This window comes from Globicephala melas, chromosome 1 (genome assembly GCF_963455315.2).
Source record: "Globicephala melas chromosome 1, mGloMel1.2, whole genome shotgun sequence".
NCBI lineage: Eukaryota > Metazoa > Chordata > Mammalia > Artiodactyla > Delphinidae > Globicephala > Globicephala melas.
Window position 1 is genome coordinate 135,092,823 of NC_083314.1, and position 24,552 is coordinate 135,117,374.

Consider the following 24,552-nt stretch of genomic DNA (forward strand, 5'->3'; position numbering starts at 1 on the left):
ACCTACGTTTCTAAGTTTGAGTCCTCAGGACCCAGCACCTGTAGTGTCTAGCCTTAGGAAGGCACTCAATAAATATCTGCTGAAATAATGAAGTATTATCCCCTGTGGCTGAATGGTAATGATGTCATGAATAAGGCTCTACGTTTCATCACTTTGTGGCCTTATAAGCACTCTCAGTAATAGGCCACCGGCTAGACATGAACTTGATTCATGTCTCCTCTTTCAAACACAGCCAGCCCTATTGCCAAGGATACTGAAATGGGAACCTAGATGTCCAAGGCCATTGTTTTAGAGCTAGCCCCTGGGGGCCACCAAATCATTAGAGACCGTCATAATTGTACCTATCACAATTAGAGTCTGTTTTCTCCGGGAGAGGGAGGAATGCAGCTTCACTCTTCCACTGGCATTTATCTCACACTTCCAGTTAGTTTTAATTTACTTTCGCTTAGAAGACTAGTAAAAAAAAAAAAAAAAAAAAAAAAACTCCAAATGTTAACAGTGGTCAGATTATAAGTCATTTTTAAATTCTTTTATCCTAGTAGCTCCCAACCTGCCAGGAGCTGTGGAATCATAGCAAAGGACCCAAGATCACAGGGCATCTCGGTAGTTCCATGGACACGTTAAAGGATGCTAAGTGTATACTATTCTTCATATAAGGGTCCTGATTTCTTTTTTTTTTTTTAAATATATGGCCATTCTAGCCTGAAAATGTTATACTTTCATGTATTTGTCCCATTTTAATAGCAAGTGTTCATTACTTTCATAATGAGAAAAAAGTAAAATGAGCCTAGTTTAATATTCTTTCCTCAAGAAAGACAAACTCAAAGCTGTCATTTAAGTTAATGAGCAATCAGGAAAAAGTTGGGAATGGCTGTGACCATCAGATCCTTCCAATAAAGGGTTCGGATCAGCCAACAAACATTTATTGAGCACCAGCTAGTGACCAGGCACTGGTAGAGTTGAGACGAATAGCTTTGGGCAGCATTTCTCAAAGTGTGGGTCCTCGGCTTATCTGCAGCAACACTGTCCTGGAGAACCCACCCTAGACCACCTACTCAGAATCTCTGAGAATGGGCCAGAGGAATTAGCATATTTCAATATGCTGTTTGGGTTATTCTTATGGACATCCTAGTTTGAGAAACACTGCTTTAATGAGCAACTTTAACTGCAGTGACAGGTTTTAGTAAAAAATGCCAGCAAGCATGACGAGAAGATTTAACCTCAGAACAAGATTTTAGCTTAGAAAACTGAGGAAACCTGGTTCCTTGTGTAATGAAGAAGGGCGCATCTGGGCTACTAATCTGAGGCTTCTGAGGGGAGAGGGCACAGGCACCAGTTCCAGCGGCCAGGTGCGGTGTGTGCAGGCCCTGTGGTAACAGTCTGTGAAGAACTCACGTGGTGGAGCAAAGCCTTGGGAGAAGTAGGGCAACCCTGTTGCTTTCTTGGAGATTCCCTAGGAGTCAGAAAGGGTAACGTGTACTTTCCCATTCCTGTCCTTTAGGGAGCACACTCTACAATCTGGAAAAGGTCTCACTGAGCTTTGCCCACACACATAAGAGGCACTCTGCATCTAGAATACTCACTCTGTGTCCTCCAGATGGTGCTTGGCAGCGGGTGAACCAAGGGGGTAGCCCGTAGACATGTTCTCAAGCTGAGTTGCTATGCCACTTATATTGGTATCTGCCACAACCTGGGCGGGGGAGCGGGGGGAGTCAGAACAAGACAATCCATTATAAGTCAGGGAAGAATTAGAGAAACCATACTCTATCCAATGGTCAGTTCTCAGTCCTATTTAATCTATCTACAGAATTTGACACAATGGATTACTCTTTCTCAAACTATTTTCTTCATTTGGCTTCTATGACACTACACTTTACTAGTTTCCTTTCCACCTTCTGGCCATTTTTTTCATAGCTCCCCAAACTCTATCAGAGTGCCACAGGGCTCACTCCTGGAGCTTCTTATCTTTCCATCTCAACATCCTCTTAGTTATCTCACTTCATACCTCTTTATGAATTTAAATATCACCTATGTAATGATAATTCCTGAATCTGTCTCTCCAGCACCACCTCTTACTTAACTCCAGACCTACACACCCAATCACCAATTTGACATCCCTAATGGGATACCCAGCAGGTATCTCAAATCTAACCTGTCCAGCACTGAGCCACTCCCCCACCCCTCCTCTGCTCCCTGGCCTTCCTCATCTCAGGTAATGCAGCTTCATTCTTCCAGTCTCAGCAAACACCTTGGTGTCATCCTTGACGACTCTTCCTTTCACAACCCACTTTCAATCCTCAAAAAATTCAACTGGTCTTTCTATAAAATCATCTCTTTCTCTCTCTCTCTCTCTCTCTCTTTTTCTATTCTTTGGCCGTGCCACGTGGCATGTAGGATCTTAGTTCCCCGACCAGGGATCAAAACCATGCCCCCTGCAGTGGAAGCGAGGTGTCTTAACCACTGGACCTCCAGGGAAGTCTCTATAAAATCATCTCTTGCTTGGAGTTTTACAAAAGCCTCCTTACTCATCTCCCTGCTTCAGCCCCTCCCCTACTCAGTCTATAGCAGCTAGAATGTTCCTGTTAAAATACAGAAGATTATTTCAGTCCTCTGCTTAAAACCATCCAAGGGAAATCTGGAGCCCCCTGGATCACATGCTGAAGTTCTTAGATGGTCTATAAGGTCATCTGTAGGTGATCTGCCCAGTTATGTTTCCACTTTCGTCTCCAAACATTCTCCCCTGTGTTCACCCTGCTCCAGCCATACTGGCCCCTGGCTGTTCCTCTAACATGCCAGAGACATCTGCACCTTGGCGCTTTGTGAGTGCTGTGCATTCTGCCTGGAATTCTCTGCCCGCAGCTCCTTCACTTCCCTCAGGTCTTTACTCTGAAGTCACCCTCCTTGGCCACCCTAACTAAAAGTCCCACACCAACACCCCAGCCCAACATTTTATATTGTTTACAAAGAAACAACAGGCCCCTAGCACAAAAACAGATGCATAGATCAATGGAACAGAATAGAGAAACCAGAAATAAACCCACACACTTATGGTCAATTAATCTATGACAAAGGAGGCAAAAATATGCAATGGGGAAGAGGCAGTGTCTTCAATAAGTGATGCTGTGAAAACTGGACAAGAACATGTAAAAGAATGAAAGCAGAACATTTTTTTCACACCCCACATACAAAAATAAACTCAGAATGAATTAAAGACCTAAATGCAAGACTGGAAACCATAAAACTCCTAGAGGAAAACATAAGCAGTAAACTCATTGACATAAGTCTTAGCAATATTTTTTTGAATCTGTCTCCTCAGGCAAGGGAAACAAAAAGCAAAAATAAACAAATGGGAAGTAATTAAAAAGTTTTTGCACAGTGAAGGAAACCATCAACAAAATAAAAAAAAACAACCTACTGAATGAGATATCACCTCATACCTGTCAGGCTGGCTATTGTTCAAAAAACCACAAATAATAAATTGGTAAGGATGTGGAGAAAAGGGAACCCTAGTACACTGCTGGTTGGAATGTAAATTGGTGCAGCCGTAAAGGAAAATAGTACAGAACAACACAAGTGTCCATCAACAGATGAATGGATAAAGAAGGTGTGGTGGCTATATACAGTGGAAGATTACTCAGCCATAAAAAGAAATTTGCCATTTGCAACAACATGGATGGAACTGGAGGGAATTATGCTGAGTGGAGTAAGCAGACAGAGAAAAAACAAATACTGTATGTTTTCACTTACATGTGGAATCTAAAAGATAAAGTAAATGAATGGATATAACAAAACAGAAACAGACTCATAGATACAGAGAACAAACTAGTGGTTATCAGTGGGGAGAGGGAAGTGGGAAGGGGCAAGATAGGGGAAGGGGATTAAGAAGCACACTCTACTGGGTACAAAATAAATAAGATACAAGGATGTAATGTACAGCACAGGGAATATAGCTAATATTATATAATAACTTTAAATGGAGTATAATCCATAAAATATTGACATACTATGTTGTACACCTGAAACTAATATAACACTGTAAATCAACTATACTTTAATTAAAAAATTAATTAAGAAAAAAAGAAAAAGAAACAGGCCCAAAATAGTCATGTATGCTAAGCCCTACTAGGAATTAACACCTAACCTAACTGCAGTTTCAGCCCCTCCTTGGAGTGGAATTTTAAAACAATCAGTCTGGAATTTCCTCATCAACACCAGTGAGGGGATCTGCTTGATAAGACCCCCTGCCTTCCCAGGAAGGGAAGGTGACCTTGCCTGAAATAATCCACTTTTTAACTTCCTTGTCCCACCTTCCGTCTCCCTATAAAAGCCTTCTATATTGTACAGATCCTTGGAGTTCCATTCTACTTGTTAAATGGGATGCTGCCCAATTCATGAATCATTGGATAAAGCCAAACAGATCTTCAAACTCACTCAGTTGCATTTTGTTTAACAACATCTTCCTTCCCCGCTTTGTATTTCCTTCTTACTACCATTACTATCTAATTAATTATATATCTTGCCTTATTTATTGTCTTACCACTTCATATTAGAATGTGAGGGCATGAGTTTGTCTGTTTTATTCACTACTGTATGCCCCTTATGTAGAACATGTCTAGCATATAGTAGGTGTTCAATTAATATTTGGTGAATGAAAGAAAGAATATCTCTTACTTCCTATGATTTGCCTTTTAGAGGGTCCCAGACAAAAGTATAGAACAACCAACATTTAAACATTCACTTATATTTCTATTCTGCAAAAACATTCCAAAGAATTAAGAAGAAATATGGTATAGCTCTGACAGAATGAAGATCTGAAGTTCAGTTTTTGTCACTTAAATGATACTGTGGCTTGAGTTTCAGTTTCTTCATCTGTTAAAGAGGAATCATGAATAGCCTGCCTTGTCTGCTTATCCTGGAGTTGTCTTCCACCTCAACTAGTTATCAGAGATTCTTTCTCAAGAACTCCTGGTCTTCCCCTGCTTCTGATGAACAGTTCTTCCAGATAAGAGCACTCAAGTACAGAGTGAAGGGACTTAGCTTGACAACAATGCAAGACCTTGATTTGATTGCAGTTTCAGAATAAGCCGACAGAGGGCATGACTACCTAAATAGTTAAGCTTAGTTGCATCTATTAATAGAGTATTTAGACAAGGAAAGCCACAGACTGGCCCTGGCCCCAGCCCTGGCTGGATCAGAACACATTTTGGGTGAAGCATCCTATTCTGGGGGAAAACATTTCTATCTATAAGTTTTAGGATCTTCTGGAAATACTATAATATAAAGAATGAACAAATTGGGGGAATATTTAGGATAAACAACAAAAAAGAAAACGATAGACTCTCCTCTGCACTTACCACCAGTTTCTGTTTTTTTTTTCCTCTCCTCCCCAGCAAATGTAGTGGAGGAGTTGTCTCTGCATGTGACCTATGTAATCCTACCTACTCTCAGCCTACATCATTTTCAAAACCCCACTCCATTCCAGTTTCCATCCCTGTTGCCAGACCCAGACTCCTATGACCCACTCTCCGGCTTTTCTCCTGCAGCTTCCATCTCTGCTATTCTACTCACCCCTCGTGGCTCAGTCCTGGCCCACTTCCCACTTGCACACTCAGGGTCTAGGTCACAGCATACACATTCCCACAGCTTTAAATTCCAACAACGTGCTAACAATTCCCAGCTTAGTCTGTTATATCCAATTGCCAACTCAACATCTGCATTTTAATATCTCAAAGCCTAATTAACACAACCGAATCCAAATTCTTGATCCAACAACCAAATCCCTTCTATTCATTTTCCCTCTAGGTTTCCTCTTCTTAAGAGATGGCACCTCCAGCTGCCTAATTAGAAACCCACTAGGTATTATATTGAAAATACCCGATTGTTGGCTGGTGACTGCCCAGCTGGAAAGGTACTAGAATGCCAACCTAACTGACGCTTATTCTGAATAATCTACCACCAAATCCTCTGAACTCTACCTCCAATATACTTCTCAATTTTGTTTCCTTTTCATCTCTCTGGTGACCATCCTAATTCAATCAATCATCATCAGCTGTCTTTTACCTGGAATCCCCACTCACCCTCTTCTAATCTTCCACACAACAGCCAGTTATCTTTTAAAATATAAAATGGATAATGGCCCTCCCCTGCTTAAAACCTTTCAGTGGTCTTTCTTTGTACCTGGAATAAAATTAAGACTCCCTAACTATACATACAAATGTCCTTCCTAGCCTACCCCTCTAATCCCATCTATGTCTTCCACTCCACCCCACATTCCACAGTTCTTTCTGCATGGAGTCCCGCCCCCTCCCCTCCACCAAACCAGTTGGTCACTTCCATTATACAAGCCTTCTTTGATTACCCATGTTCAAATTAATTTCCCGTTTTCCTTTCTGTAGCACTCTAAGTATTCCTTACAAATCGTCATGATATGTATTTGTGTGACTGTTAGCTGTCTTTCCCACCCAATCACAGGATTCATGAGGATAAGGACAGCTTCTCAATGTGAAGGTGCCTGGCACACAACTGCTTAATAAGCTTTTGTGGAATGAATAAATGAATGAACCTAAAACCTTCCTAAGGAATAGGGCGTACAGAGTTCAATATTCTGAATTTCCATGGAACAGAGTGAGATTGATAGAGGTTACAAGGAGATTGGTTCTGGGTCTTTTTAAGAAGAAAAAATCTAATAACTAAGGCAGTTACAGAATGGAATGGCTCAACTTGTTAGGACATGAGCCCCCCACAAAGCAAGGACTCAGAGACTCAAAACTCTACCGATTTGGGATATGGTGAGGGGGATTCCTATACTTGATGGGAATCTGGACATGTACTCTCAGCTGTCCATGAACCAGACCATCTGTTATGGGGCTGAAGAAGAAAGTCAGTAAAATATTACTTTTTCTAAGATACCTTCAAAAGCCAAGACTTGATGGCAACCTGCTCCTTTCTTTACTGGCTCATTTATTCAACATATAACAGCACCATGATACTGAATATAAACTGAGCACTTCCTCTATGCTAAGCACTCTTCTGAGTCCCTACAGACGTAGGTACCATCATTATTCCCATACTACAGACAGAGGAACCTGGAGCAGAGAGGTTAAGTAACTTTCTCACGTTCAGCGAAGGAGTGAAGGCTGGATTCAAACCCATGCCATTTTACTCTAGAATCCTGTGCTCTTAATTGAATTCAGTGTGAGGCAAATCACCTAGTGAGAGGGTACAGATCTGGTCTTGGACCCTCACACCTAGAGATCTGCTTCACCCTGCATATAATGAAGTACAGTCTAGACATGGAGCTGGGAAGAAAGAGGGGCAGAGAGTCAAACAAGCAGCTGCAAGTACAGGTGATCTTCATGGCTGTGCTTGGCAACAGGCGGGAAAAACGCATCCCTCCCCCCAGTACTACAAGGAGAGGGGTTGGGAGGTAGGAGATATACACCCCATGGATGTTCTAGGAAGAAAGCTTTTGAATTTTAATAAACTTTCAGGAGTCCATATAAACTGTAAAACCAAAGCCATAGTTCTATTTGGGTAAAAATTAAATTTCTTTATCTAGCTAGAAAATGTAAAAACACTAATATAGCACCACCTTACAGAAAAACTCATATCCTTCTAAAATCTGAAGGCCTCTTGCTCTCCCCCAACCCTGAAATAAGATGGGCCTCACAATAACGGACAATATTAAAACCTAGGATCCCTGAGCTCCTGCCTATTTTGTAGGAGTGGAATACAAAGGGCTGGATGGGAAATGTGAAGCATTTTCACTGATAGTTTGGTCTTTTGCAGGGAAGCAAGGAGACAAACCCATCACCCCCAGGATAACTCTACAGCCCCAAGGCATTTGCATCAACCTTCTTGGTCTCAGAGTTGATTGGCCTTCCCAGGCATGACTTGTGAAAGGGGATAATCCGATCTTGGAAGGGCATGTTCAGCTGGATACAAGTTTGAGGAGACAGAGCTGTGGTCTAGGAGTCTTGGCTCAGCCCTGCTCTTTGCCCAGCAATACCGGGGACTAGGCTTGGAGGTGAGGCTGGGAGAGGTCTATTTCTGTGTTTGAGGAAGGGGGAAGGCAAAAAGGCTAATGGGAAGTTTGGTCACTTTTTTTTAAAGTAAATTTTGAACTACTGGGTGCAAACTTCTGTGGTAGGTTCTGAGGACATGGGTGGGAGCAGAGGAAACCCAGGGAAAGCAAATGTGTTCCCCACTCTCCCACAAGCAGGCTTGCCATTGCTGTCACCTAACAGGGGAGGCAGATACGGACGCCATTCTACACGGAGAGGGGAGGGACGGACAGGGATTCCTGGGGAAGGCAGACAGCCTTCGACGTCCTGAGGTGATGGTACTAAGGTCTGTGCAGCTTGAAAGAGCCATGGTGTCTGGAGTCCTTCCACCCGGCGAGGACCAGCTCCATCTCATGAGATCCACAGCCTACGGTCTGGCTTTATTACGTCACTCAGATCAGCAGCCCTTCCTCTCATGCCTCATCCCCAGGGCCTGGAGGCAGCAGATGTTGCACCTTGCCTCCCAATCACCCTTCAAAATCACTGACCTGGTTCAAAAGCTGTGTAAGGCTATGTTCCTCCTCATTGTTGCACACAGCACTGCGACAGGAATCCCGAGAGGTTCTTCAAGGTGGAGACCTAGATATGGAACTGCTGGGTGATGGGGACGCATGCAGTAAACTAACAGAGCTTCTTGAGCTGCCACGTGATTCATCAGTTTAGACTCACCAGACGCTGACTGAAAGAACTTTGTTTTCTCCTATCTCCCCAACCTTGTTATGATCAAACATTTAATAAGTGCCTCCCTGAGCAGATGCAGGCTGCTGACCCAAAGGGAGAGGAGGAGACCTCTGCCCCTGAGAAGCAGGAGACTTGTGAAATGAAAGAAGGGAAGGAGTAAAGTTCTCCACGCCAGGGCGAGGCTTGTGAAAACAAGGATGGGAAAGAAGCCTTATCCTTTAAGCCTAAGGAACAAGAGACCTTTGGATCCCTGGAAGAAGAAAAACCAATAAGCGTGTTTTCCCCTCCAAGTGAATTTCCCCTCCCTCTGTGTTTCCCCCTCCAACTGCACCTACCCCTCCCTCTGTGCTTCCTCTCCAACTGCACCTACCCCCTCCCTGTGTTTCCCCCTCGAACTGCACCTATCCCCTCCCTCTGTGCTTCCCCTCCAACTGCACCTACCCCTTCCCTCTGTGCTTCCCCTTCCAACTGTACCTACCCCCTCCCTCTGTGCTTCCCCTCCAACTGCACCTACCCCCTCCCTCTGTGCTTCCCCCTTCAACTGCACCTACCCTTCACTCTGTTTCCTCCTCCAAATGAATTTCCCCCTCCCAGAGTGTTTCTCCTTCAATATTTAATTCCTTAAATTTTGTCTTCTCCTTGGAAAGGTATCTGTTCTGATATACTCTCTCGTGCCTTGGCTCCTTGTGGCATTTAATAATTTACGTTAAAAGCAAAACTAAGTTCAATCAGATGTATATGTTCTATAATAGAACCATGTATATTAGGTAAATTTTCTAATTGAGTAATAAAGCACAGGTCTTTATTGCATGGACCCTAGGAAGAGTACCTTTCCTTAAAAATAGGTTTGGGAAATTATGTTTTTAAGAATTGAGAAGTCAAAATATTGTCCAGGTAAGTAGGACATTACAGTGCATAAAAGCTTGAGCTCCTTGCTTAGAACTTTCCTGACTTGCTGGTCTTGCAAAGGAATGAGATTAGCTTTTAGATTTGTTAGGACCCAAATCTTGTAGTACAAAATACAAACTCAGCACTCACACCCAGCCTGCATCCTAAATCCATAGTGCAGATACGCTGGAAACAGACAGGAAGAACTGTCACGTTAAGGTGACCCCTGAGAAAGTTGGCATCTTAAGATGAGAGCACATTGCAGAACAATCAGAAAAACCTTGCTTTGTCCCCATGCCTGGCATTTGGTGTAACTTAATGAACTAGAAAGCATATCTGATTAAAGTTTTTATTTAGAATCTAGGGACACTGATTCTAGTGACATCAGAATATTTTGATCTTAATTATCTGTTTTCAGAATATAATGGTCTGAAGTGTCAAATGTTTTAAGTTTGGAGTGAAGTAAGAAAAAGCAAAGTGACCTAGACACATCATCATCTAGTGGCACACACCTCAAATGCCACCTGGAAAACCACCACACTACTAGGATTTTAAAAGGAATTTTAGCATCCTCTGACTTCAAGACTATGTTATTATAATGAGCGTAATAAAGTATAACTTATTTAATGCTTAACATTTTCAATCCAGTATTTTTATTTAGTGCTACACCGCATTTAACCCTCACGGCAACCTTGAAAGAAAGAAGCCGTGATCCAGTTTCCTACAGGAAACTTAAGAGTTAAAAGGATTCAAGATGCACAACTTTCTGACACTAAACCTTTCATGTCCTTCAGAACTTACCCCAGGTCTTCACTTCAACTTTCAAACCTTTAGCTCTTGATCCTTTTCCCGAAGCTTACCACCCTTTTTCTGGCATCACTTGGCTTTCTACCCATCATGAACCCTCACAGATCATCTGGTCTTATCCCTAACTACATAATAAATCACCTAGAAAGCTTTAAAATAGCCCAGTGTTCAGGCCACATCCCAGACCAATTAATTCCATGGGGTGAGACCCAGGAACTGATACTAGAGTCAGTGATTTTACTGGGCAACCAAGGTTAAGAACTACTCACATGTTGTACCTTTATAGAGAGGGGATACAGGTGGGGAGAGACAGGTATTCCAGGCATAGAGAATAGCATGTGCAAATCTTTGTTCATCCCTAAAGAATGCACTACTCCAGTGGGTCTCAGGTTGCTCTCTAACTAGCAGCATCAGTACCACCTGGCAGCTTGTTATAAATGGAAATTCCTGGATCCATCCCAGTCCTACACAATAAGAAGCTCTGGGGGTGGGACCCAGCAGTTTGTCTGTTTAACGAGCCCTCCAGATAGTTCTGGAACATGCTGAGGTTTGAGAAGCATTTCTCTCAAATGTCAAAATATTTTCTTTATTCATGCTTAGAAAATGACCATCCTAGAAGGAAAGCCATCCGACTCAAACTCCCCTGAAAACCTTCTTATCCTCTTTTTCAGAGGTAAAAACATCTCCATCTTTTTATCTATGTCCTTTGCTCCCAACTACTCCCTTGCTCTCTACTGACTTGCCACAAACTTTAAAGAGAGAAATCAATTCTTTTAAAGATTGCTAGCGGGACTTCCCTGGCAGTGCAGGGGGTGCGGGTTTGATCCCTGGCCAGGGAGCTAAGACCCCACATGCCCCAAGGCCAAAAAACCAAAAAACATAGAACAGAAGCAATATCGTAAAAAATTCAATAAAGACTTTAAAAAGTGTCAACATAAAAAAAAGCTAAAACAAAGATTGCCAGCGATTTATCTGCCAGCTGCAATGACTTTCCCACGGTTTTATTTTCTTCTGCCTCATTCGTAAGTGTGCTATTTTTTAAAAAAATATTTCAATATCCCCAATTGTTTAATCTTGAGATATAGTTTGGTTTGAGGTAGTTATTTTACAAATTTCTATAAATTTGTTTTTTTAAAAAAATTTTTAATTTTATTTATTTTTATACAGCAGGCTCTTATTAATCATCCATTTTATACACATCAGTGTATACATGTCAATCCCAATCGCCCAATTCATCCCATCACCGTCCCCACCCCCCTGCCGCTTTCCCCCCTTGGTGTCCATACGTTTGTTCTCTACATCTGTGTCTCAATTTCTGCCCTGCAAACTGGTTCATCTGTACCATTTTTCTAGGTCCCACATATATGTGTTAAGATACTATATTTGTTTTTCTCTGACTTACTTCACTCTGTATGACAGTCGCTACATCCATCCACGTCTCAACAAATGACCCAATTTCGTCCCTTTTTATGGCTGAGTAATATTCCATTGTATATATGTATCACATCTTCTTTATCCATTCATCTGTCAATGGACATTTAGGTTGCTTCTATGACCTGGCTACTGTAAATAGTGCTGCAATGAACATTGGGGTGCATGTGCCATTTTTTTGGGGGGGGTGGGGTTACGCGGGCCTCTCACTGTTGTGGCCTCTCCCATTGCAGAGCACAGGCTCCGGATGCGCAGGCTCAGCGGCCATGGCTCACGGGCCTAGCCGCTCCGCGGCATGTGGGATCTTCCCGAACTGGGGAACGAACCCATGTCCCCTGCATTGGCAGGCGGACTCTCAACCACTGTGCCACCAGGGAAGCCCGCATGTGTCTTTTTGAATTATGGTTTCCTCTGGGTATATGCCCAGTAGTGGGATGGCTGGGTCATACAGTAATTCTATTTTTAGTTGTTTAAGGAACCTCCATACTGTTCTCCATAGTGGCTGTATCAATTTACATTCCCACCAACAGTGCAAGAGGGTTCCCTTTTCTCCACACCCTCTCCAGCATTAGTTGTTTGTAGATTTTCTGATGATACCCATTCTAACTGGTGTGAGGTGACACCTCATTGTAGCCTTGATCTGCATTTCTCTAATAATTAGTGATGTTGAGCAGCTTTTCATGTGCCTCTTGGCCATCTGTATGTCTTCTTTGGAGAAATGTTTACTTAGGTCTTCTGCCCATTTTTGGATTGGGTTGTTTGTTTTTTTAATATTGAGCTGCATGAGCTGTTTATATATTTGGGAGATTAATCCTTTCTGCATTGATTCATTTGCAAATATTATCTCCCATTCTGAGGGTTGTCTTTTCATCTTGTTTATGGTTTCCTTTGCTGTGCAAAAGCTTTGAAGTTTCATTAGGTCCCATTTGTTTATTTTTGGTTTTATTTCCAATACTCTAGGAGGTGGATCAAAAAAGATCTTGCTGTGATTTATGTCAAAGAGTGTTCTTCCTATGTTTTCCTCTAAGAGTTTAATAGCATCTGGCCTTACATTTTGGTTTTTAATCCATTTCGAGTTTATTTTTGTGTATGGTGTTAGGGAGTGTTCTAATTTCATTCTTTTACATGTAGCTGTCCAGTTTTCCCAGCACCACTTATTGAAGAGACTGTCTTTTCTCCACTGTATACCCTTGCCTCCTTTGTCATAGATGAGTTGACCATAGGTGCATGTGTTTATCTCTGGGCTTTCTATCTTGTTCCATTGATCTATGTTTCTGTTTTTGTGCCAGTACCATATTTTGATTACTGTAGCTTTGTAGTATAGTCTGAAGTCAGGGAGCCTGATTCCTCCAGCTCCGTTTTTTTCCCTCAAGACTGCTTTGGCTATTCGGGGGCTGTTGTGGCTCCATAGAAATTTTAAGATTTTTTGTTCTAGTTCTGTAAAAGATGCCATTGGTAATTTCACAGGGATTGCATTGAATCTGTAAATTGCTTTGGGTAGTATAGTCATTTTCACAATATTGATTCTTCCAATCCAAGAACATGGTATATCTCTCCATCTGTTGGTATCATCTTTAATTTCTTTCATTAGTGTCTTATAGTTTTCTGCATACAGCTCTTTTGTCTCCCTAGGTAGGTTTATTCCCAGATATTTTATTCTTTTTGTTGCAATGGTAAATGGGAGTGTTTCCTTAATTTCTCTTTCAGATTTTTCATCATTAGTGTATAGGAATGCAAGAGATTTCTGTGCATTAATTTTGTATCCTGCAACTTTACCAAATTCATTGATTAGCTCTAATAGTTTTCTGGTAGCATCTTTAGGATTCTCTATGTATATAGTATGTCATCTGCAAACAGTGACAGTTTTACTTCTTTTTTTCCAATGTGTATTCCTTTTATTTCTTTTTCTTTTCTGATTGCTGTGGCTAGGACTTCCAAAACTATGTTGAATAACAGTGGTGAGAGTGGACATCCTTGTCTTGTTCCTGATCTTAGAGGAAATTGTTTCAGTTTTTCACCATTGAGAATGATGTTTGCTGTGGGTTTGTTGTATATGGCCTTTATGATGTTGAGGTAGGTTCCTTCCATGCCCACCTTCTGGAGAGCTTTTACCCATAAGTGGGTGTTGAATTTTGTCAAAAAACTTTTTCTTCATCTATCAAGATGATCATATGGTTTTTCTTCTTCAATTTGTTAATATGGTGTATCATTGATTGATTTGTGTATATTGAAGAATCCTTGCATCCCTGGGATAAATCCCACTTGATCATGGTGTATGATCCTTTTAATGTATTGTTGGATTCTGTTTGCTTGTATTTTGTTGAGGATTTTTGCATCTATATTCATCAGTGATATTGTTCTGTAATTTTTTTTTTTGTAGTATCTTTGTCTGGTTTTGTTATCAGGGTGATGGTGGCCTCATAGAATGAGTTGGGAGTGTTCCTTCCTCTGCAATTTTTTGGAAGAGTTTGAGAAAGATGAGTGTTAGCTCTTCTCTAAATGTTTGATAGAATTCACCTGTGCAGCCATCTGGTCCTGGACTTTTGTTTGTTGGAAGATTTTTAATCACAGTTTCAATTTCATTACTTGTGATCAGTCTGTTCATAGTTTCTAATTTTCCTGGTTCAGTCTTGGAAGGTTATACCTTTCTAAGAATTTGTCCATTTCTTCCAGGTTGTCCATTTTATTGGCATAGAGTTGCTTGTAGTAGTCTCTTAGGATGCTTTGTATTTCTGTGGTGTCTGTTGTAACTTCTCCTTTTTCATTTCTAATTTTATTGATTTAAATCTTCTCCCTCTTTTTCTTGATGAGTCTGGCTAATGGTTTATCAATTTTATCTTCTCAAAGAACCAGCTTTTAGTTTTATTGATCTTTGCTATTGTTTTCTTTGTTTCTATTTATTTCTGCTCTGATCTTTATAATTTCTTTCCTTCTGCTAACTTTGGGTTTTGTTTGTTCTTCTTTCTCTATTTCCTTTAGGTGTAAGGTTACATTGTTTATTTGAGATTTTTCTTGTTTCCTGAGGTAGGCTTGCATAGCTATAAACTTCCCTCTTAGAACTGCTTTTGCTGCATCCCATAGGTTTTGGATCGTCGTGTTTTCATTGTCATTTGTCTCTAGGTAGTTTTTGATTTCCTCTTTGATTTCTTCAGTGATCTCTTGGTTATTTAGTAATGTATTGTTTAGCCTCCATGTGTTTGTGTTTTTTATGATTTATTCCCTGTAATTGATTTCTAATCTCATAGCATTGTAGTCAGAAAAGATGCTTGATGTGATTTCAATTTTCTTAAATTTACTGAGGCTTGATTTGTGACCCAAGATGTGATCTATCCTGGAGAATGTTCCATGCACACTTGAGAAGAAAGTGTAATCTGCTTTTTGGATGGAATGTCCTATAAATATCAATTAAATCTATCTGGTCTATTGTGTCATTTAAAGTTTCTGTTTCCTTATTTATTCTTATTTTGGATGATCTGTCCATTGGTATAAGTGAGGTATTTAAAGTCCCCCACTATTATTGTGTTACTGTCGATTTCTTTTTTTATAGCTGTTAGCAGTTGCCTTATATATTGAGGTGCTCCTATGTTGGGTGCATTTATATTTATATTTGTTACATCTTCTTCTTGGATTGATCCCTTGATCATTATGTACGGTCCTTCCTTGTCCCTCGTAACATTCTTTATTTTAAAGTCTATTTTATCTGCTATGAGTATTGCTACTCCAGCTTTCTTTTGATTTCCATTTGCACGGAATATCTTTTTCTATCCCCTCACTTTCAGTCTGTATGTGTCCCTAGGTCTGAAGTGGGTCTCTTGTAGACAGCATATATATGGGTCTTGCTTTTGTATCCATTCAGCCAGTCTATGTCTTTTGGTTGGAGCATTTAATCCATTCATGTTTAAGGTAATTTTCAATATGTATGTTCCTATGACCATTTTCTTAATTGTTTTGGGTTTGTTTTGGTAGGTCCTTTTCTTCTCTTGTGTTTCCCATTTAGAGAAGTTCCTTTAGCATTTGTTGTAAAGCTGGTTTGGTGGTGCTGAATTCTCTTAGCTTTCATTTGTCTGTACAGCTTTTGATTTCTCCATCGAATCTGAATAAGATCCGTGCTGGGTAGAGTAATCTTTGTTGTAGGTTCTTCCCTTTCATCACTTTAAGTATATCATGCCACTCCCTTCTGGCTTGTAGAGTTTCTGTTAACCTTATGGGAGTTCCCTTGTATGTTATTTGTCATTTTTCCCTTGCTGCTTTCAATAATTTTTCTTTGCCTTTAATTTTTGCCAATTTGATTACTATGTGTCTCGGCGTGTTTCTGTTTGGGTTTATCCTGTATGGGACTCGCTGCACTTCCTGGACTTGGGTGGCTATTTTGTTTGCTGTGTTAGGGAAGTTTTTGACTATAATCTCTTCAAATATTTTCTCAGGTCCTTTCTCTCTTTCTTCTCCTTCTGGGACCCCTATAATGAGAATATTGTTGCATTTAATGTTGTCCCAGAGGTCTCTTAGGCTGTCTTCATTTCTTTTCATTCTTTTTTCTTTATTCTGTTCCACAGCAGTGAATTCCACCATTCTGTCTTCCAGGTCACTTATCCATTCTGCCTCAGCTATTCTGCTATTGATTCCTTCTAGGGTAGTTTTCATTTCAGTTATTGTATTGTTCATCTCTGTTTGTTTGTTCTTTAATTCTTCTAGGTGTTTGTTAAACATTTCTTGCATCTTCTCAATCTTTGCCTCCATTCTTTTTCCGAGGTCCTGGATCATCTTCACTATCATTATTCTGAATTCTTTTTCTGGAAGGTTGCCTATCTCCACTTCATTTAGTTGTTTTTCTGGGGTTTTATCTTGTTCCTTCACCTGGTACATAGCCCTCTGCCTTTTCATCTTGTGTATCTTTCTGTGAATGTAGTTTTTGTTCCACAGGCTGCAGGATTGTAGTTCTTCTTGCTTCTGCTCAAGTGTGCTATTCTTAAAATTCTTTTCTCCTTTAGGGTCTAGTACCTGTATTCTTAACTCCTGGTTCTTTTCTATTAGATTTTCCTAGTATATTTCCTTTTGTGTTCACATGATGAAAAATTAAGTATTACAGTACATGATAAAAAAAATTCAACACTCTCATTTCCTAGATACACATTGAACATTTCTCTTTTCAATTCTAGAGGTGTAAGCTAAATAATACACTTTATAAAACTATTTTGAAATTTATCATCTTGATGACATCAATAGACTCCCTATTCCAACAGATGAAAATTTAGCTTGCCAAAATCTTACACTTAATTTTTATGTTTTTAAGTTCTACTTCTTTCTTATGTTTCTTTAGATATACTTAAACCTTTGTAGTTTTAATGATCTCTGAAACTCTTATTTCAACTTTAAAGATTTAACGCTCTTATATTTTCCTCTCCACGAACACATCACAAACTCTCATGCTACTAATATTTCATGCATTACGATGTTTCATTCTATCAGTTTTATTATGACTTATGTTTATATAAATGTTATTCATACTGAGCCAACTACTATACTAGGATTACATTTCTCTCTCTCTCTTTTTTTGGTATAAGTTTATTGTCCTCAAGGTCAATAATGATCTTATTTTGTTTAATTTGTATATACTTATCACTAATTCAGCCCCAAACTTTCCAATTTAATTGGATCTTAAACCTCCAATTCAGTTAAATGTACAAGGTAATCTATCTGTTCCTCTTTTTTCCCTCTAATTCAGAGGCGTTTCCCTTAGAGCTCTCTTCTCCTGCTCCGATTTGGACAAGTTGTTCTCTCTGCCTGCTGCACAGCTGTCCTGGGACTTCCATGTTCCTTAGTGTTGGAACCACCTGCTTCCCTCTCTCTTACTTTCCTCTTTTGTTGGAGTATATCCTAAAGTAATTTTCTCAGAAATATATTGCTGAAAAAGAGTCAGGTGACATTTGAATCTCTTGTTCTTTTGTAAGTAGCTTATACTTTTCTCTTTGAAAGTTTTAGAATGTAGTATACAGGTATTATTCTTCTTTTATTTATTTTGCTCACTGATTAATGGATCTTAAGTTAAATTTATTTCATTTCTTTTTTATTTTTCTGCTTTTCCTTTTTAAACTCCTGGTTGTTGGATATTGGACCTCCTGAATTAATCCTGTGTCTTATTTTTTCTCTTCCATTTTCTAAAGAGGGCGCACAAGAGAAGTCACTGTTTTCTCTATATTATCCTGAACATGACACATCTCTCTCTCCTAACCAGCAGTGGGGCCCTCTTACATCAGGTTTTTTGTGTTTGGGAGGGTGTCCCCAAGGACCTCCAAACTACTTTATAGACAGACCCTTAGTTAATCTCCCTGACTTCAGACTCTCTTCTCCTGTTCTCCCTAGTTGCTGCTGACTCCAAGCCTTGATCCTCTGTCTTTGTCTCCACTGTTTACATTCACTTATTCAACCAATATCTATGAAGTATAATGTGCCAGGCAGTGGGGATGTTGACCCCAAGAAGCCTCAGATGGCTTTATTTATCCTGTTTCCAGCACTGAAGTCTCCCCGAGTATTGGCAGCCCATTTCCTCTGCCTGCTGGATATCTCCACCTGGATGCCTCAAAATACAATGTTCTCTCCCAACATGCCCTTCCTATATTCCCTGGTTTAGTTAGTGCTGCCTCCATCCACATTCTACATTCTAAAATGTTTGGATCCAGAACAAGCCCCACAAGTTCATTTAGTGACAAAAATCCCTGATGTGCTCTTTTTATCTTCTATATTGTCAAAGAAAGAGGTAAAAACGAAATTTTCTAGAAGAGAGTCTGGGTTACCTTATTTTGTCCAAAAAAGGTTTTGTGGTAGTTCATAGACAAAAGCACTAAACCAGGCAAACTATCAGACTACAGAAGCAAATATAGTTGAGAACATTTGAAATGACCCCTATACCCAAATCAATCCCCACTGACCAATCTATAATTGACAGTAAGAAACCATCAGACTTTAAGGGCAGAAATATCTACTTCCTTACTATACCTAGCAATAGCAAGTTAAACTTTGGGGAGAAGCTTCCAGAAGTTGTCTCCTCGACTCTCTTCCCCTTCTGCACCCTCCAGTCCACTGACCCAGACCTAATCTTCCCTGTGCCATCAGCACTTGCTGACCGCTTCCCATGTGCACCGACAATAAGTCTTTTCCCATCATCAGACACAACTATCTGACCTTCTCTACTACTCTGACAATGGGCTGGCTCACCTGATAATAAAAATGATTACCTACTGACAACTCAGCTGTGATAATTGTATTGCTGGTACCATTCCATGCACATTGTTTTAATTAAAGTGAATACGACTATGCAACTGAAAGGCATCTGTTGCAGGGCGTAAGAAATTTCCTGAGTTCTGTGTTTAAAGCCTTTGAGAGCACATGTGCTCCATACCCAGAGTTGTGTAGATCACAACTGTCAAAATCCCAAAGGATTCCATTTTTAACATCACCTGTTACAAAATGACACCACCAACTAATGTGATTAACACGAGAACATTTTGAAACCAAAAGTCATTTTCTTAAAATGCAGAAATAGGAAAAATAAGGAATCCCTTCAAAAGTATGTGAATAGTGGCAAATTTGGCTGAATGAAGGGTTAATTCTTCATGGGAGAGCATGAGTTCATTTCCACTTAAAGTACTTTACGTAATGTTACACTTTTACACTGTGTCTTCTCAATTCTTTGTGAAGAAGGTGGAGCTGAACAAATTATATTGGTATATAAAAATGTTAATAATACTAGATTCTGCTAAGGGAAACACTTTTTTTTTCTTGACATAGTTATCATTTGATAACTTCCTGGTAAAATTCTGTATAACTAATGGGCCACAGCTCTGCGATTGAAGAGTTGCACTTGTACGGCCTCTAGGGGTCAGCATAACTCGAAGGAAGAGCAAGGGCTGCAAACAAGAAAAAGCAAGGATTTGCAGGTTCTGAGGATGACGAAGCAGTGGAAGGTGGAACAAGAGGTAACCCCTGAGGATGAGGACAAAGGAAGTCGACTCTACAGCCAGTCCACACAGCGTTCCTGTTTGTGTTCAACAGAAACTTGGGGACCCAGATCACTGAATAACATGTTGCCTACCACATAAACTCCCTTGAAACCACTGGCAGTACTTTACGATTCCCTTCCCACGTACTGAAAGCCATTGACTTTTTCTTAAATGTCTGTTTCAGCACTTTGGACTTAGACATTTGAGATGTGAGAGTTAAGCACCACAAATTGGTCCTCCCTAAAGTTATGGTTTTTCAATTCGAACTGATTATTTAAAGGCTAGAATGATTGGAGGGGCTGGCTTGCCCTCTCTCTGAGATACGAAATGGTGGGTTTTATTTTTTTTACCTATAAACCATTTAATACTACCCCTGCAGAAGTATGGTGATTATAAACATACATTTTGGGGGGAACTCACTAACAAAACTTGCTGCCAGTACGCTGCCTCTCACTCACTACACGATATCAATCTCAGAGATACTCAAAGTGCTGAAATCGAAGGAGGGGTGATTAACAGCACACCTCGTTTTTACTTCCTGGTATATTTCCCTGTGCCTCTGGACAATACTCTTGGGGACCACAGCTGAAACATGATTGTCTGCCTTAGTTGATGACTACTATGTGGTAAGCATTTAGCAGTGTTGGCAATCATTTATGCTACAGGAGAAAGAGCATAGTTACTTTTCCCTTCCTTTAAAAGGAGTGCACTTGGGCAGTTCAGACACAGTTTTGGGGCATAAGAAAAGAAATCATTTTCTATTCCTTGCAAACTTTGATTTACAAAAGAACACCAGAAGCTAAAAGCCTTGTTGATTTATCATGTGAAGCAAAGGGTAATTTTTCTCCCCTTGTTATGCTTTCATATAATCATGTTCACTGCCTGTATGGGTGGCATTAAAGAATTTCTGAATACAAATAATAATTTCTTGCTTTCAACCTTCATAATTCACATCGGCAGGCACCCTGCTGGGCGGTGATGCCTCCTGCCAGTGACGCTCAATCTTTTTTGCACACCACTTATCTGCCTCTCGCAGCTGCGAGTTCCATTGATCGCCATACCTGCAGGATAATGCGCCCGTAGGCGTTCTTCAGCAGATTAACCACATCCGCGTGAGACAGCCCATCCAAAGGTTGCCCATTAATGCTGACAATCCGATCTCCAACCTGGAGGTACAAAAGTGGGAGAAAAATCACGATCATTAAGAAAAATTAAATTTGAGAAGAATGCTTAAAATTCTTTGTAAGTCATATTTCCCATTTGTGGCTATTGTGAAGATTCTGTGTCTCTACTGTGTATGCGTGTTCCAGAAGCATGAGGAAGTTTTATGGCTTTCCCCAAATACAGACCAATCAGAGAAACAAGAAAGGGGTCAGATTTGATTATTAAAAGGCCTTTTGTACCTTGGTAATGGTAGTGTTGCATACATCCATTTGCCAGTAATAGTGGGGTGTACAAATTACCTGTTCAATAAAGCTCCACCGAGGAAGCCAAATGTTTTTTGCTTTATTTTTTCTACCTAAGTTAAGATTAAGGAGCGATGGGGGAAAAAATTCATAAGGATGTTGATTATTATTATTATTTTTTTTGCGGTATGCGGGTCTCTCACTGTTGTGGCCTCTCCTGTTGCGGAGCACAGGCTCCGGATGTGCAGGCTCAGCGGCCATGGCTCACGGGCCCAGCCACTCCGCGGCATGTGGGATCTTCCCGGACCGGGGCACGAACCCGTGTCCCCTGCATCGGCAGGTGGACTCTCAACCATTGCGCCACCAGGGAAGCCCATGTTGATTCTTTTGGTGGAAGGAAGAGTCTAAGGTCAAATCTCTCAGGTGAAAATCAATTTTGGGTGGAATGAGGTGCTAAAAATGATATGGGAGGCTTTGCAAATGAGCTGCAATTTCTTCTATCATTGAGAAGCTTTGACACAAACGATACTATTTTTATATGTTCAGGGACATAATGAATTTCACGTATAAACTTTCTCCAATGCATTTTGCCCTCAGTGTGGGTCTCTGATAGCTGCTGGAATTCCAGTTTTAAGCACAGCGCCCCTGGCTGCCTCATCCTCTCCCACCCACCGCATCACATGCTGAGAGCACTTCACCATCCCCTTTGTTTACTTTAAGCTTCTGTGTACGTGCGGCCACACCGCTGGCCTGAATCATGGCAATAAATATTGGGATATCTCCTAAGGGACTTCCTTTTCCTCCAGCAATACTGATTCCAAGGGCATCGCTGAGCTCCTAAAAAACAAAGGAAAACAAGGCTTATATGTTTAACAAAGAGCCACAACCTGACTGTTCCCAGATAGCTGTTGAATAAAATCCCTCCTGATGCAGGAGGCTAGGGTACCACAGGAGTTAACCATAGCGCCTCTGAAGTCAGAAAGACCAGTGTTTCAGCTCTTAATTAGCTGGAGTACTTAATTAGCTGGGGGTGCTAAAGAAGTTCCTTAACGTCTCAGAGCTTCCATCCCTACGCATAAAGTGGGAAGAAAACCACCTACCTCACAGTGTTGATCTGAGGATTAAATGAGGTGATATAGTGCAGTCCTGGCCCACAGAAAGGGCTCAGTAAAAGGCAACAGGAGGAGTAAAAACAAAAAAAAACAAAGAAAAACAACCCTATGCTACTGCTCAGTTTAGTGGCCAATTTTGACGCAGAACTTGGCAAGTATGTCCTCATATGGTGTTTACAATTAAATTACTGCACATCTCATGCTCTTCTGGGTGTGAACAAACACACTTGGCTCTGAAAGAGCTGCAGGACTATGCTAGAACAAAGGATCTTTGAAGACACCCACTGTAGTGAGTACAGAGTTTGGAGAGAGAAGTAACATGCGACCGAAAATGTTCTCTGAGATTGAGATGAGGCCGTTTGTTCACTCCAGCCCTGGTGAAGAGGTTCTGGTCTTTGTGCAGGTTTCCCCCACATTTATATCCCAGGGTTAACATTTTAAAAATCACTAAAAGAATAAGTGACAAGTTCCAGTTTCAGCACGGTGGCATGCACACTCTATAGCATCTTTCTCCTACTGATGAAAATGAAGACCTCTTGTCAAAATTTAAAGTACAACTACCTAAGACTTCTGAAAAGTAAAGAAACTCAAAGAAATTGTGGTGGAGAGCCAAAACTTGGAGAAACGACAGCAGAGGGTGTATCTCCCCGTTGTTTTCCTGGCAGCTTTGTCCTGAAGACAAGACCCAGTCAAGGAGCTGTAAAGGTGGGGCAAACTGCTAAAACTTTGATGTTAACTCCCACCTTTCTGGTCAGAGGAACCAGGAAAAGGAGCCCTGATGGCTGGAGAATGAAGGAAGAAAGCTAGAGTAGAGAGAGTCAGAGAAGGGGATCCTGTCCCTCTGTGAGTGCATCCACAGAATTCTCAGGTTCAGTCTAAGCCACGCATATGAGGGACAGACCCACACTCGGGAACTGAACTGAGTTTTGAACTACCACTTACAAAAGGTGACATAACTTTCAGTCTGAGCCTAACTGGGTGGATGCCTGCTAAAACATAAACACCAGCATTCTTCAGAGTCTACACAGCAATAACATTCACCAGGGCTGGGAAAAACCCCTAAGTTACTCAACATGCAAAGAACCAGTAAAATGCGATCAATTTCTTGTTAAGTTTTTTCAAATATGCAGGACAGTTTAAAGCCAAGATGATACCATTGTCTGGTGGGGTTCTCAATTTATGTAGATGTAAACATATGACAACAATGACATAAATGTTAGGGGAGTGGTTGCAGAAAAGGGACCTACAGGGTTGCAAGGCTTCTGCAGTTTTACCTGACCACTTAAAAATATACACAGGTTAGTGTGTTTCAATTTCACCTCGATAAAGTTGGACAAAGGAAAAAGAACAAAATGACAGCAACTTTAATATTCTGTTTTCCAAAGTGTTTGTGTCTAGCTTCTATTTTCTGAATGCATCAATAGTAAAACCCTACATGCAAATGGTAAGATGCGTTTCATTATGAAGTTTCTGCTCGGACCGTATGTGGGAGAACAGGGTGGGTAGGAGCAGGCCTTTTTATAAAAGCCTGTAAAAACAAGCAGCTGAAATGACTAAGGAAACATAAAATGATATGTTATAAATCTTGGAATGAGGAGAAATTTATGGAATAATTTGGCTTTGTTCAAATCCATTGTGATGTTTCCTTAGTTTATCCATAATTATGCACATGTTGGTACATTTAACTTCCCCATACGAGGAACATTTGAGTTGCCACGCTGGTGGAAAGATACTGGGAACAAATAAGGCAGATTTAGTCAAAGCTGTAGTTAATAATAATGAATTCCTGGACATTCATGATGAACTAGGTACTATGCTAAGTATACTGTATGCATTACACCTCATTTAATCCACACAACAAGATTTACCTTGGGAGGCAAGGGTTATCACCCCCAATCTACAGATAAGCAAATTGAGGTTAAGTAACTTGACAAAGGTCATAGAGCTAATAAATGGTACAGTGTCTTTAAACACAGCTATAATTGAGTCCAGAGAACTAAGTTAAGCTGGATATCACTTTACTGAAGTTGATCCATGATTACAACAAGGTCATAATTTTTTTCACTATTGCTTGAATCCCAAATTTAATGGGATTAAGAATAAGAAAAATAAAACTGCTTGCCAATATTCTGGATATCACACAGGAGTCTGAAAAATCGCACAGGAT

At 40.5% G+C, this 24,552-nt stretch overlaps 1 protein-coding gene across 1 annotated transcript in view; it reads right to left on the reverse strand.

The window, feature by feature from the left end:
• The window catches only part of PATJ (PATJ crumbs cell polarity complex component), a 359,191-nt gene that overhangs the window by 7,635 nt on the left and 327,004 nt on the right, over positions 1-24,552 (reverse strand). Inside the window, exons 41-43 of the mRNA XM_030870355.3 lie at positions 21,988-22,110; positions 20,929-21,033; positions 1,584-1,690 (exon numbers count right to left, since the gene is read on the reverse strand). Coding sequence (XP_030726215.2) covers positions 1,584-1,690; positions 20,929-21,033; positions 21,988-22,110 — 335 coding nt within the window. The remainder of the gene's footprint in view (positions 1-1,583; positions 1,691-20,928; positions 21,034-21,987; positions 22,111-24,552) is intronic.